The 15,889-nt window shown below is 33.4% G+C and overlaps 1 protein-coding gene across 2 annotated transcripts; it reads left to right on the plus strand.

Annotated features, from left to right (window-relative positions):
• Positions 1-1,304: 1,304 nt before the first annotated feature.
• LOC110727093 lies at positions 1,305-12,732 on the plus strand. 2 transcript variants are annotated; one of them, XM_021906635.1, is made up of 10 exons: positions 1,305-1,842; positions 2,519-2,644; positions 2,726-2,857; positions 2,956-3,081; positions 3,234-3,574; positions 4,478-4,630; positions 7,773-7,865; positions 8,606-8,664; positions 10,166-10,259; positions 12,276-12,732. In XM_021906635.1, exons 1-10 carry the CDS (start codon positions 1,467-1,469, stop codon positions 12,489-12,491), a joined length of 1,716 nt encoding a protein of 571 aa, XP_021762327.1. In that variant the 5' UTR covers positions 1,305-1,466; the 3' UTR covers positions 12,492-12,732. The 2 variants fall into 2 exon arrangements, with proteins under 2 accessions (XP_021762327.1, XP_021762326.1); XM_021906634.1 differs by having other exon boundaries at positions 1,306-1,842; positions 2,516-2,644.
• The last annotated feature ends 3,157 nt before the right edge of the window (positions 12,733-15,889 follow it).

Consider the following 15,889-nt stretch of genomic DNA (forward strand, 5'->3'; position numbering starts at 1 on the left):
TAAGTTGAATTGAACGAGTTAAATTGAACTAAAAGTTTTGGTAAGGTGTTTGGCAAATACTCTGCAGTTTTTTTGCTAGACTTTAGGCTTTTTAGTTTGGTTAAACAACCCAAAAACATATTTGGTTGTTGGTTTTTTTCGTTAACTTTTCAACCAAAAGCTAAAAGCCAATACAACTAATTTTGCCACACTATTGTAAACAGTTAGGTTAAATAACCAATATAAAAAGTCAATTCATACAAGCATACAACCAATACTTTCAATTGGTCAAACAAGCCAAACAAATCAGTCAACCGCCAATTCCAAACAATCCCAAGAAGGTAAAGAAAATACTCTGAAGCAACAAAGCTCGAACCTCGCATCAAGTTTGAATATAAGTGAAACGAGTTAAGTTCGAACAACCCAAGTTCGATATCGACTAGCCAACAAAGTATTGGCTTATTTGACAATATTTTTTATCTCTGATTCAAGAAGTTTGGGATTTTCCTTATCGTTGAAAAAAAGTTCAATCTTGCCTTGCTCGATTATTACCCAATCACAAGACCCCTTACATATATAAGAAGACCGATATGAAAAATCATGGGAAAATAAAACAATATGCCAACACAAAATTTGATCATTGAAACAAAAAAATTTAAGAAAATCTATACTTTTATACTATAGTACCGGAGTATTTAAAAATACAAACTGAATTTGACACATGTCCTCCTTCGTCTTTACCTTTCTCTATAATCAATACGAATTATTGATTAACTACCATACAGTTAGATAATTTTATTAAGCATTTTTGTAAGCCAATGTTCTAATATGTCAAAAGCCGATTAAATAAAATTATTCAAGTAATTTGTGAATTTTAAGTGCTTGTTTGGTTCAACATGGGAAATAAATTCCCACATGAAATCATATGTCATGGGAAGTTTTTTCCCTTGCTAATTGCATAAAAATTGTGAAAATGTGTTTGGTTGACATCATAGGAATTAGTATTTCCTAGGACATAACTTTCTATGCATTATAGAAACTCACTCACCTAGGGAGGGCTTGGTGAATTATTTTCTATGTTATATAGGAATTTACATTTCCCTTGGAAATTTCTAACCAAACACAACATATTTTAACAATTGCCTAATAATTTCCATTTTCAAGGAAAATATCTTCCAACCAAACAAGCACTAAGTATTAATAATAACTTATATGCAACCCGTGCATAGAATGGGTTCAAAAGCTACTTGTTGTAAGATAAATAACGAAGCCAAATTACTCACACGTGGCGTACAATTTTTATTATTTTTTCCTTTTTATCTGTGAACCTGGTTGGACTGTTCATTTATCCGGATTTAGGATTTGATCCTTGTCAAATTACCGGTATTTTCCAAAGCACAATACCAAAATCCATTGATGTTCATGGCCAAATTAATATCCAAGAAAACATATTAAACCTTTAATTTAGTAATCTTAATCAACAAATTATGTCATCTCTCAGTCAATCTTCATGGTTTTGTTCTCTTCACTCCACCAAAACCTTTCAACCCACCAAAAAATCCAATCTTTTTTACCCCGCAAACCCCAACTTTATCAATTTTAAACCCTTTAAATTCTCTTCTATTATTGTTAGAAATTCAAAAGATGAATTGAATGAGCCAGAAGAAGAAAGCTTAGAAGAATCTGTACCAGACAGAGTTAAACTTGCACTTGAGAGAGCTAGAGAGTATAAGAAATCATTGCTATTGGGTAAAAATCAAGAAATTAGCAAATACCCAGTTGCTAAATCTAATGGAATTGTAAGTGAAAATGGTGGGTTTCAGCAGAACAAAACCAATGTTGAAGAAGATGAGATTTTGTCAGGTAATATGTTGTTGTTTTATTTTATTTTTATTTTTTTCAAAAAATATGTTGTGGATTAGTATATAAATGGTATGTTATCGTTTGGAAGAGTGTACCTTTGGTGAATAGAAATGTAGAATGTGGTAGTGTTATAGACCAGATATGATCGTAAGTCTTGTATACCATCCCAAACACTTTACTACATTTCTAAGAGTGGTAGACCTTAAAATTTCACTATAGTTGATTGGTTTAGGTTATAATTGTTAAAAGTATAGGATCATTGTGGACTTAAAAAGTACTACGGAATATAATCCTTGCTCCGTTTTCATTTAGTTGCAACGGTTCTATTTTTGTACTATACATGTATTTTATTTATTGCAATTTTTGGTGATTCATAATCATATTTAAGAAAAATCATAGTCGTGTTAGATTCGTCTAACATACCGGAGTATATAATTATATATATATAAAAAAAAAAGTTTCTTGTTAACAATTTAATATATTAACCGTTGTATTATGCAGTGATAAGCGTGAAAACAAAAACATTGCAGCTAAATGTATTTGCTTGAAGCAGAAGAAGGATAAAATGTTTAGGCTGTGAGCCTGTGATATGTTTTAAAAAGTTATGGTCAATTGATAATTCTGTGAAACTGTCTAGGGCTGAAATTCAATAATAATGTGGGTCTGATTTCAGAAGGGGGTGATGGAGAAAAGGAGATCCCTGAAGCTGTTAGGAGGGCGATGGAGAAGGCGAAAGAGTACCAAAAAAACAAAGGAGTTGTGGGCAATGGCAGAAGCAATGCGGAGAGTAAAAATTTACCAGGTAGTATGGACTTTTCAACAGTTTGAGATTTTGCAACAAATGAGATTGTTTTTTTGCTGAAAAAATTGGCTAGTGTTTCAGACTACGCAGATGGCAGAAGGAAAGTGGTCCCTGATGCTGTCAGACTTGCAACGGAGAATGCTGAAGAGTATGATAAGAATAAGGGAAAGTTGGGTGATGATAAGAGTAATGAGGAGATTGAGCTGTTGCGTGGTAATGCTTAGAGTTGTTTATGTTTTGTTTCCAAACTGTGAGGCTCCCAATTTGGTTGAGTTATGAATTTATGTTTGGTATTGGTCTTGGATGTTCAGGTGATGGAGAAGGTGGGGATAAGGAAGTTCCAGAAGCAGTTAGAATTGCAATGGCAAAAGCCAAAGAGTATAAGAAGAACAAAGGAAACATTGATAGTAGCACTATGGAAAATTCAAAACAGACAGGTATACTAAAGGTTATCATTTCAAAGAGAAGATATATTTGCTACAAAGTATTGTTGATGGGTCTAAATGGGGGCTGGAATTCGTGAAAGAATTTGTAAGTTAATGATATGGTCTTGTGTAATTGATTCCTTCATGGGATGATTTGTTTGTAGGATTGGAGGGAGGAAGTGCTAGTAATTTGGGGAATAGAAGTATTGAACCAAACACTGTAAATAAGGGCGACCTTAAAATTTCTAATATTGATTTTGTCGGCTTAAATTTTGCGGACAAGAAGAAAAGCAGGGGACTGCCAGCTGGTCTGATCCCAGTTGCAGACCCTTTTCCAATTGATAAGCTGCCCGATGTGGAAATTCTTGTTGGTGATTCCAGCCAATTCGGAAATGTGACGTCTTCAGAATCTAAGACGTCCTCACAAGAAGAAAGCACTGATCTTTATAAGCCAAAGGTTACTACGTGGGGTGTGTTTCCCAGACCCAACAACATTTCCAAAACGGTATGATGTTTATTGCAATGTCTTGTAATGTTTTGTTCATAATTAGAGAAGTTGAAATAGATATCAAGGAGGAGAGTTGGGCCACCCTACAAGCCCCAGGAGTTTCCATCCCAAAACCAATTGGTAATGGGAGTAGTAAATCTGTAGGCTTATAAACCGGTTAGTACATCCCCTCTTCTTCAATGCGATACTATTCACATGTTCTTAACATGTGGTTTTAACAGATTTATACCCCTTATTTTTGTGTATAAGGAGTGATCAGAATTAAGGATTCTTTTTTAAGGAATAATGTTAAAATCTTTTTGAATTTTATGCCTCTATCTTACCATTAGCTAAGTCTTTTCTTGAATTCTTAGTTAAGGTAATAATAAGGGTAATGTGGCCACGAGGGATGGTTTCACTTATTGAATGTAGACATTTTCTTATTCCATCTGTTCCAAAGATATTGTCCACCATTCTATATTGGTTTGTCCCATTTTGTTGTACACTTTGATTGATGAATGCAATTTATTTAATCTACTGTCTCTATTACACTATAATACCATATTGTTCTTTAAATCCCACTTTGATTGTTGAAGGGAGGATTTTTACTTATTTCTAAATCCTAAGTCTCCTTTTGTAATGAAACACTTGTTAATTACATTACGACTATGCTTACCATCCTATTGATGCATATGTGTATATGTTTCTTTTTCTTTTTATTATTTAGCATTCACCACAGATCTCTCTGTTGGACTGTTGCTTTTTTTTTTTGTCATTGAATTATCCTTGTTGTCTCTGATGGCAGTTTCCTTTACATGCCTTCACCATGGAATATGTTTGTTCAAAGTACACATTTTCTGATTTTTTTTTTTTTTTTTTTGGTTGGTTCAGTAAGAATGTAGTTCATTTATGTTTTTACAGTTTGGTGGTGGTAGAACTATTCAGCCTGGAGAAGAACTTGAAACTCTGGAGGAAAGAGCTGCCAAAGAAGCTCGCTCCCGGGAGTTAATTGCTGCTTACAAGCGTAAAATGGGCTTAAATATGGATCCCAAGCTAAAAGCAGAAAGTGAGAAGGTATGCTTAGTGATAAATGTGGATCCCAAGTTAAAAACAGAAAGTCTTCTTTAGCATGAGTATAACAAGCTAATTGTACTGGGTTTTTCCATCACTTCTTTAGTGAGTAAAGCATACAACTACTCCCTAAACTTAGCAAAAAGTTTCACTTTACTCACTAAACTCTTAAAGTTGTAAGTTACTCACTACTCAGAAGGCTGGAGGTCATTTTTCAGGTAGTAACCTGATATAGCAGGTTAACTCCCTAAACTTTGCCTAAACTATTGTTCTAATAGGTAAACTCCCTAAACTTTAGTATTTTTTTTTTATATTTTTTAGTTTAACAATCTAATCATACAATTGTAAGGCAATGGGAACTTTAAAAAAACTAACTAAATTTTTGACTTGGAAGGAAATTATATATTTCTTTAGTTTTTCCTTTGCACTAGTTTGGTTCGTTTTTTTTTTTTTTTTTTTTTTTTTTTTTTTTTGTTTTTTTATTAGAAGATCCATATACATTAACATCAGAGTAGAAATAATGACTTACCAAATCAAACAATCAGGAATCACAGATTGTTCTTCGAACAAGATGAGCATATTCATTGTGTGCCATTATATATCACATAGTAATTAGTTTGAATGTTTGATTTATTATACACATTAAACTTTTATAATTAGCATACTTTAGCAGAGAACATAGTGCTAAAAATCCCTTATCCTCTCCTTCAAAAAAAAAATTCCCTCATCATCGTATGAATTTGCAATTGCATGCATTGATAAAAAAAATCTACTTAAAATTCCAATTTTTTGTGATACGATCATGATCTAGAAAAAAGTTTAGAATTTTTTGTGATGTTGAAATTAGGGTTGCTTAATAGTGGTTGTTTACTTATATTAGTACGTGGCTATAAAATTTTCTAATTAAAAAGCCCAAAAACTCAAAATTTAAAAAAAAAAACCAAAAATATAAATAAAAAACCAAAAAAATTGAACTAAACCAATTCAAAGGAGATGAATAAACAAATAAATAAATAACTTTGCTTCAAAATCAATATTTTAGCTAGTTATGGAATTAAATTATATAAATAGCCGTTTTGGTAAATATTTTTATTAAATTAGCCATTTTGGTAAAAGATCCGTTGTTTTAATGTTTTGTCACTACTATGTATTACATATTAAGGTTTTTTTTTTTTTGACAAGAGCTAAAGCAGACTGAAAATAATTATTAAAGGAAGAAAAACTAGAATTAGCTATTTATTTAAAAAAAAAAAAAAAAAGGACTTTGCTATAGTAGCCATTTTTTTTTTTTCATTTTTACAGAATAATTCCTTTTTTTTTTTTTTTTTTTTTTTTTTTTTTTTTGTGGGAGCTTTCTTCACTTTCTATTTTACAAAATAATAACAGAGTATCGAAAATGCATTGGAATATATATATAGCTGTTGTTAATTTCTTTTTATATAATATCGATTTTTAATTATTATTATTATTATTACTATTATTATCAGTATTTTTGTAATGGCTAGTTAATAAAAAATCATGTGAGGAAGTTTAGGGAGTTATAGGAAAGTTTAGGGTGTGCACTAACTTTTATGTCAGAAAGTTTAGGGAGTTGCTGATTTTTATGTCAGAAAGTTTAGGGAGCTCTACCAATTAACCTGTAAATGAAGGTCACAAGAGGTTACAGTGAGTAACTTGCAACTTTTAAAAGTTCAGTGAGCTAACTGCAACTTTTGGCTAAGTTTAGGGAGTAGTTGTGCTCTTTACTCCTTCTTTAGTCATGCACTAATATTATATTATTTTTTACCAATCATATTTTTGGAAATTGATATAGTATCTAATGCTAGGACTTCAAAGGAAAAATCCTCCTTTGAAAGGTATTAGTAACCTTGTTCTGTTATACTACATTTATAGGCTTTATTTCTTAATTCTTGCAAATTTGAGAAATGGCACGCAAAACAAGGAAGTGGAGAAATAAGGTGAGAAGGACGTTATTACCCCTCAAGTTATAACACACCTACCCCAATCTCATCATGCTAGAAGTGCTTCCACCACTTATCCCAACCTAGCCATACTACAACCACTGTCTTGCTTACCTAACCCAGCCGCTGCAATCGTCACACCCTCTTGTACCCCCCCTCTTTTTTCTGCAGTTGTGCTCTCGCGATGGCTACTCCAATCCACCATCCCCCACCACCTGTTCATCTTCACGATGGCTACTCCCACCTACTTCTTGATCATACTAGAGACCTCACAGCCTCCATTGATGCAATAAATAAACAAAATATAGCTCACAATTTTCATGACAACCACATTCCAGTTCCCCACTAAAGAAACAGTTTACAAATAATTAATGCAATTGCAGCAAACTATAGTAATTGATACTAAAACAACAAATTCAACATCTCAATGTTAAATAATAATGAGAAGCTAGAAAAACAAAAGTACTTAGAAGATGAAAATGGTTTGATTATAAGTAACAAATAAATAAAAGTGTTTAAGAGTACCCCAAAATGCAGCAACTATTGAAGCCTAGAAAAAGGAAAAACTTATTTGGGGGTCACCAGAAGAAAATTATAAGAGACAAGTCTGCAAAACATTAGCTGAAGTCATCAAGTAAATGGCGTGAAAATGATTGATTCACTGACAAAGAACAAAGACAAGAGGAAGCTAACACCAGAAGATCAAGAGAGAAGAAGTTTGATAAATGTTTTTTATTTTTTTTATTTTTTATAATTTATTTTTTATTTTTTAATTTTAAAAAAAAATTGTACCTTGTTGAAAACTAACACCACCAATGAACATGGAGGTTGTGAAAATTTGACACGATGATAGTTGAATTATGAGGAAACTTGAAAATCACATAAAAAAACTTACCGAAATGTTGCAAGTACTATAAGTATATGAAACATCCGCAAAATGGTATCTGTTGCAATAATTGAGAAACGCAGAAAGCTATTTGTGCAGTAGGTTAATTATTATTACTGATTTGGCTTCTTGAATGAATGAGGAAGTCTTCTGATTGTGGTTCATTTCAATCAACTAATTTCTTTTGTTTTTTATTTCTTTTGCCAAGCTGGCTTTATTAAAGAATGACAGTGATTTTCTTGTTTTTTTTTTTTTTTTTTTTTTTCCTATACTCTAATTCAATGATATAGTCTTTTAGGCATTGAAAGATGGAGACTCCTTAATGGATGTAGGAAGGCTGAAGGAGGCATTACCATACTATCAAATAGTTATGGATAAGCTGCCTTTCCAGGTACGTTTTAATATACGAAGTATTTACTTAATTACTTATATATAAGCAGTTTGCATTTCATCCATTCTGGTTACTCCTTCATCTTTGGGGGTTTTATTTATGCCTAATTACTAAAGTGTATAACTCATTTGAGTCACTGTTTGGATGTAACAAATTGGGCTTTTTTTTTAGTTTGCCTTTAATGGAAGATCATGCTATGTTGTTGCTGGACCAAAATTAGTAATTTTACCACTCCCCCCCCCCCCTCTTCCTCCCCAAAAAATGAACACAAAATTTGTATTGATGGCCAAAGATGTAGATACCTTAGAAGAGTAGAGCTGATGTTCTAGGATAGAAAGGGAAAAAAAATTGAACTACAAATCTTATTACTCCATCCTTTGAGCACTGGTTTAAGTCAGAGAAATGCCTTAGCAACCATTGTATCCAATAATGAAGGGTAGGTGTGGTGGCATTAGGGAAGCTAGCTATCCAAGCAAATGGATTGTGAAGAATCAGTAAATACTACCGCTTACCTCGTTGACACTGTCAAAGCAGAATTACTTTAAAAGAAGGACCATTAATGGTGGATTAAAAGGATTTTTTTTTTTTTTTTTTATAAAGGTATTGTTTTCATGAGCAAATATAAGGGTTATTGTTCAATTCCGGTAACCAACTAAGCTTTCGTGAAAACTAGAATACTTGCTACATAACTCATGTTATTTTAACCTCTTTATTTATATTTGCTGATTGATTGTTTGCAGACTAAGCTTCATGGTTTGGCTGCTCTACAATGGTCAATTTGTCAAGATTCACTTCGTAGGTATGCTCTTGCAGGTCATGAGATCTGTTACTTGGTAGCATTTATGATTCATTCATATAATAGCTGTCTTAGGTACTCATGATAGTTCTGGTTCATGACCATTAATACTTTTGATTTCATAATATTGCATTATAATTGATGAAGCATTTCTAGGATGTCACATTATACTGTACCGATTCCATGATTTTATTGCAGCATGTTTGACAAGCATTCAGCTCATGTGCCTTAGCAAAACATTTTTGGTGTGGTTGAGTAGTATAGTTTGGAAGATCCTCCATGAAATGCCTTACCATGGTGCTCTTTTTGTGCTTATTAGTAAATTTTCATTGTCATTGCCTGCTTGCATCAAAAGGAAAAATGAACTTTAAAGATGAGCTGAAAGATTGCATTTTAGTTACATTGGAGGGAAAGACTAGATGCTCAATGCATACTTGGTAAAGACAGAGAATATAATCCAGGGTCTTAAACTATATTGGAGGGAAAGAATAGATGCTCAAAGCATACTTGGTAAAGACAGAGAATATAATGCAGGGCCTTAAACTAAAACTCCCCTTCTTTTCATTGGATGATTATCATTTCTTTTGTTGGGTTCATAACTTCACATTTGTATCTTACACTTACCAAATGCAGCCGTTTTTATTTAAGTATTATACTTCCATTTTTGGCAAACTACTCCATTTTAATATGTATCTCTATCCTCCCTTGGTCCCCAGCTCCCCACTCATGCCCACTACTATTTTATAAATTCTTTCCCCTCTCATATCCCTTACTTTTCAATAAATTATTAAACCCATTATCTTTTCTTCTAATTTTATAATACTCCAACTACTCCACTTACATCTTTTTATTTAATTTACCTAAAACTACATGCTAGTCTAAGTGTAACACTTAAAAAATCCCCGAGGGGGGTAATATATTATTTGGATGATGGAAAAAATGTTTCATTTTGGTAGCCTATTGCTATATCATAGGATTTCCACTTGACCTTTGTATCATTGAGGACATGTTCAGGGAGAAACCTCTAAACTAGGCTATTTTAAAAGCTTATGGTTTATGTGAAGGTGTTTGCACCTTTATTCATGAGGGAGATTTTATTTTCTACTTAATGGGCAAATACACAAACGTGCTTAAAAGGGAGGATTATACATGTTTACAACTACAACACCCATAATGGAAAACAATTTTGGAGAACAGGATATGATTATAGGCTATTCTACATTTCCACGTAGATCTATTTACTTGAACTTTTCATTCAATTTACACCCTACAGTTTTCTAACTCGAGATCTCCTCACAGGGAATTACACTTCTACAGGTTATTTACTGCTATTGTAGATGTGAAAACTTCAAAATCTTTATTATAAATTAAGACGCAAATATATTCATGGACTTGGCTGCAAGCCTCATTGTATGAAGCGTCTAGGAACCAATTATTTATGTTGCTAACTTCCAAAGCCTCAAAACGGTGATAATCTTTCTTGTATTTCGGGCTTTTTCTGCAGGACAGAAGAAGCTCGAGCTATGTATGAGAAGCTTCAGTCACACCCTACTGCCGACATTAGCAAGAAGGCAAGACAATTTGTATTTAGCTTCAAGGTGAGTAGCATACTAGCATTTCTATGATGTTCCTTCGTGATGCACTGTATTTTCTAAAATATGTATCATCATCAGCTAAAAATATTGGTTAATCTCGTAAGCGATGTTTTTGATTCGCACTCTGAGTAATGATGAAATTTTTGTCTCACTGAAACATGCCTTTTAGATTCTTAGTCTATGTTTGGTTTGTTTTCTATCCTGGAAAACCGATTTGCCCAGTTACAGACACCTAAATGTTTGTCTCCTTGAATCAGTTAAAGATTTCGAAAATTTGCCAAGAAATTAATTTATAATTAGTTCATACCATAAAAAAATACCCATATCATGCATCAACTCAATTATAAGGCCTAATTAGGGGTGCAGGATGACTTAGACCTGGATTTTCTGTAAGGCGGGATCCGATATGCACAATGCAAGGACCTACTGCTACGGAGCCTTCCATCCAAGGGAGGCTATTGCCACAATGGCCTTAATGCAACATGCATGCACGACACAACCCTTTTCGAACTCTTTCTACTCTAATTTACCCCTTTTCTCTATGAATAGGGGTTGTGTTTTTCAACATCCTTGGAGTGTAAGAAAACCCTCGTTTCCCATGTCGTCGTCCAATTTTGAACCCTAAACAAGCACCATACACATTTGCAAGCAATGTTTGGATAACCGTTCTTTATGATGTAGGTTTCTATACTAATAAGCTTGTTCATATAATTTGTTTACTTCTGTATTGTTGCTTTATATATTATCATGCACGCTTTGTTACCATACACTCTATGTATTATGCTTTGCATCTGCTATTGTGCTTCTTCCTATCCCCGTTTAAATACCTAAACAATTGGTTTAGGATGTATACAATGTTTATAATTTAATGAAGTGGCCATCATCATTAAATCTTTTTGTGTGAATTAAGAAGCCAACCTTGTGTAGTAATTTGTGTTGATTAGCATTATAAATTAGGTAAATTGTATGTTGTCATTAGTCTCATTATTATAGCATTATATTCCTCCCGTCCCAATTTAGTGTGGCCCATTTATTATGGCACTTAGGTTGAGAAAATAAGTTTGATTATTGGATGTTATTTCCAAAAAAAATTTTGTTTTAAAAAAAAATTAAATAAATTTTGTGGATGTGCTGGGAGATGATGAGATACCTTTAGCGAAAAATAGACCTGGTTATTGGGCGGGTCGGGTCAGGGTCGATTGCAGGTGGAGTCAAAGAGGGTCACATTTTTTTTAGGGTCGATAGCAGGTTGGGCTAATGCGGGTCGTGGGTCAATAGCGGATCGATACCAATAATATCAATTAAAATAAATATTAAACGAAGCCATTATTAAGTATATATGAATACAAATTTATGTATGTAATTATTTTTACATTATCTTTTTTCTTTATCCATTAAATTAGAAAAACATTTTGGCCCTATATTGACCCTTACCCAATAAGGGCCCTGTCCATTAAAAGCCCTTTGAGCTTGGCCCTAACCCTATTATCACTAGGCTACCCTACTCAATAACTAGATCTAGTCAATAAGAGAGAGTGTACCTATGTAGGACCCAAAGTTTTAGTAGTGGGAAGAAAGTTAATCAAATTAAGATAGAGTAATTGTGTGACATTGAATCAAATAGAGTCTCTTAATGGCGTATATAAGCTCTTTTGGCCTTGTCTGTACTCACCCCTGAATCCGCTTTGATTCATGTTCGATATGAAGTTATATACTTTGTATATGCAATGACCAAACGTAGAAACATTTGTTAGATTGGTTCCTTTGGTATGTCCCTTCATAGAATCCAACAAATTTTATGAATTTTCCTATAAAATTCATTGGCAACTCCCTACTTTGCTTCTTTTGTTGTCTCATTCGCATCAAGTAATTTACATGTTCAGTGGGTGTAGGCTAATCCACAAAGCTTACAAATTTGATTTGAGCACATCTTTCTTAAGTTGAAGTTAATTCTTCTTATATAGAAGTGTGGCATACATTTTGGGGACTAAAGCAGCTTATATGTTGTTAATATGGCAGGCCATGGAAATGTTGAAAGTTACTAAATCAACTGCACCACCCAAGAACACTGGATACCAGAGCTATTTCGAAGCTTTTGTTGAGGACAAAGTAGATTATACTCTGGGTAGTGCTGAAGAGAAAGATGATACTTTTAATCAAGCTGCTTTGTATGTTGTCTTTCTCGCATCTCCCATTTTGCTCGTACTACTACTGGTAGCTATCAGAGGAGTATAGATTTTGGTGGAGTGCCAAAACAAGTCCTCTACCGATGGTTCCTTTTTATGTACATCTTTGTGTATATTATACTCCATATTTATTTTGAATGATAAAAGGTTGTTTGTCACTTCCTATACTAGGAATCCCAGGATTAATTGGGCAATCTTTATGTCCTCTGCAAATTTTAACAAAATTTACAATTTAAGCCCCATAGTTTACAGGATTAGTTCAGCTTTTATAATATCTTGTTTATTTAAAATGTAGTTTTGTTCTGTTATTCCTGCGAAGTTTGGAAGTTATAAAATGCTTGATATCAGTTTCAGGAATCAGGAAGCATCTCTGCCAACTTGTTTGGGAAATTGGCGTAATGAGCTCTTCAAGATAGAAAGGTAAAAATGTTCCGATCCGAGAACAACCTGACGAAATTTGAACTAATTCAATCACCCGACTCTACCAGACCCAATCTGAATCCAATATTCGCACTGTGATAGCCCAACTGTGGTGAACTGATGCCATAAAATGATAAAATTGTCGGGGATTAAAGGTTTGGATATTAGCAGCCATTCATGTGTTTCAATGCTTGTATTTTATACTCACAATCACTTAAGGAATTTGTGATTTCTAATTTTATAATTATCACAAATTAACATGTCTTGTTTTTTCGATAAGCCATATTCTTCATCTAATTTTTTTAATTGACACAATTTGACTTTTGACTTTACTTATGCACTCCTCAACTAATAATTCAAGCCTAAGCTTCATAGTTATATGGTGATCCCTTAGGAACATGCTAAAAAAATTCTTCATGACGACTAATGGAGTATGATCGCTATATTAATGGCTTCAAGGTGTTCAGATATATCAACCTTATATCAGATAAGCTGTAGCAGCAATAGTTCATGTAAGTCATGTCATTTAGGTGCTCCAAAAAAAATCACCTTAACAGTTTCGGCATAAGGTCCTGGTGATGCTATTTCGTAGCTCACAGAAAAAAGTACAAGCTTAAGCTGTGAATGTCATCCCTTTAAGTAAAACTAAACATGATATCAAGTGACAGATAAAACATCCGGCACATAGAAGAGTACAGAAAGGGTGCATTCTAACAATAAGAAAATTGTGATACAAACAGAACTGTCACTCAGGACAATGTTGTTGAGCTCCTTTATCACACTGCGCAACTAACTGCTGCTTAGGCTGGCTGTACATAAGAAATTAAGAAGAAAGGATTTGCTAACCCGAAGAAGAGTAATTCAGTATTCCCAATCCTTCAACTTCTTGTTGCCTTTAGGCCTTGATATCGGCTTGTCCATGCCACCCATTCATGCATTGTGTCTCATGGAGAGAGGACGGTTGTAAGACAGCCTGCAATAGAATATAAAAGATAACACCATGAATGAAATGATAGACAACATATACATACATTCACAAGCTAATGCACTTCAGTCATAACCCTACAAACTAATTACTCTCTACATGCATAAAACAGTTTTCACATGAAATTACACCATCTAAATCTCTCATTATTTACGGAGTATTACGGATATTGCTACGCCTTTTCCAAAAGACAATCTAATAGTTGTATGATCTGTATCACTTTGACCATCTTTGGCATAGCAAGATAAGCGATTTACTTCATACTCAAATAATAAGATATGTGACGTTTAAGAAAAAAAATAAAATTGTGTACTGTAATATAAGTCACAACACTTTTATCGGTAACAATTTAACCCTTTCAATTATGAAGTACAGAGTAACAAATACCGTACAATTTAAAGCACAGTATTGAAATACTGTAATTTAAACTAGCAAACATAACATTCACATCGGACAATGCTGCTTTAAAATACAGCTCACTAATTGTAATTTGTTTTACTAATATAAGTTCGACTACCATATGCTAAACAATCAATTCATCTTTTGCTCACGGGAAAACTAATAACTAGCAGACCATCAACCATTGCAAAAAGGAGAGCTCACAAAGCCACAATTACATCATGCATGTAGGCAATAGGTGTCATCAATTCGGGTCATTAGGTCAGTTGGGTTGTTAAATCATTATAACCAAGCAAATCGAATTTCTAATAAACCGGACTTTAGGTTAGGTCGGGTCTAGTCAAGTCAGTTTTTAACCCTCTAATCATCCACAACATCCACTCAAACCCTAATTTCACAAATTCACAATAATCAAAGCCATAAAACAACAAAAATAATCAATTCAAAAAATTTAGAAAAGCAGAAAAAATTAAAGAAAGTGAGAGTAACTACGGGGAGTTGAAATCAGAAGTGTCCTCGTTAACAAGGTGAGTCCACTTAGTCCTGCCAAGTCGGCCAAAATTCTTAACCTGCATAACTTTAGGAAGAATAGTCTTGTCCATCTTATCCTCGCCCGTCGGCGCCGAGAAATCTCGCCGGAAAATTTCGTCGGAGCCAGCAGTTCCGGCAGGTTCATCGGGATCCGATTGGAAAAAGGGGCCTCGATGTTAATATTTCTGCATGAATTTTCTCTTCGTTTTATTGGGATAGGATTCATGGATAGTGCAATTTCTGTTGTTACCCTTGTCAATGGCGATTTCATTATGTTTTGCCGCCATTGATGTATCTCTCTCTTCCTCTCTATCTCTCTTCATCGATCTTTTGTATTTCTAATTCTAATTCGCGGGTGAGGGGGGTTTCCTCTTGTTTTATAGGTTTCGGAATGCCAATTCACGGGTGAGGGAATACTCGATAAACTAAGCCGATGATTGAGGCTCACAGTATGTTTTATACTCTATCATACTTTCTCCGTTTCTTTTTTTGAATAAACTTCCTCTGTTTGTTTAATAGTTGCAATACATACTTTATCACGGTATTTATTTACTGGAATCGAGAGGGAAGCTCTAACTACTTGAGCTGTCCCTCGCTCTCTTAGTCAAATTAATTTAACAAATTAAAACATATATTACTGATTTTTATTATGAAGTGTATTTATTACTTTAAATTACTATTTACTAAACTTTTGCCAAATTTAATATTAATATTAATCCTATTATTACCAAACTATATATATCTCATTATATTTAATAGGGTTTTTTTTTTTTCACATAATGTCCAATAAATAGTGAATTACCCTTTAATGTAGTGGAGAAAAATCTAATTTTCTTACTTAATTAGGATCTTAAGTTATGGAATATGGGTGACATTAACTAATTATGTGCATGTATTTGAGGAAAAAAAAAAGAAAAGAGGAGGAAGATTGAATGAGGCAATAAACAATTACTCCCTTTTTTATTTTATCCTTTTGTCGTCATTCTCGCTATCCCTATTTTTTTCCCTATTTGATTTCGCGGTCTTTAACACGCATCTTAAAATATATATATACCTTCATTTTCATACGCGTAAAAAAAATTAAAAAAAAATATACAATGTGATAAATCTAA

This window comes from Chenopodium quinoa, unplaced genomic scaffold (assembly GCF_001683475.1).
Source record: "Chenopodium quinoa cultivar QQ74 unplaced genomic scaffold, ASM168347v1, whole genome shotgun sequence".
NCBI classification, from domain to species: Eukaryota; Viridiplantae; Streptophyta; class Magnoliopsida; order Caryophyllales; family Amaranthaceae; genus Chenopodium; species Chenopodium quinoa.

What these genes read in the sequence shown, in the direction of transcription:
- LOC110727093 (XM_021906634.1), top strand. Translation starts at nt 1,467, where the DNA reads ATGTCATCTCTCAGTCAATCTTCATGGTTTTGTTCTCTTCACTCCACC. An exon ending in AGAAGATGAGATTTTGTCAG is followed by an intron (nt 1,843 to 2,515) that starts GTAATATGTTGT and finishes GTCTGATTTCAG; the next exon opens with AAGGGGGTGATGGAGAAAAG. An exon ending in GGAGAGTAAAAATTTACCAG is followed by an intron (nt 2,645 to 2,725) that starts GTAGTATGGACT and finishes CTAGTGTTTCAG; the next exon opens with ACTACGCAGATGGCAGAAGG.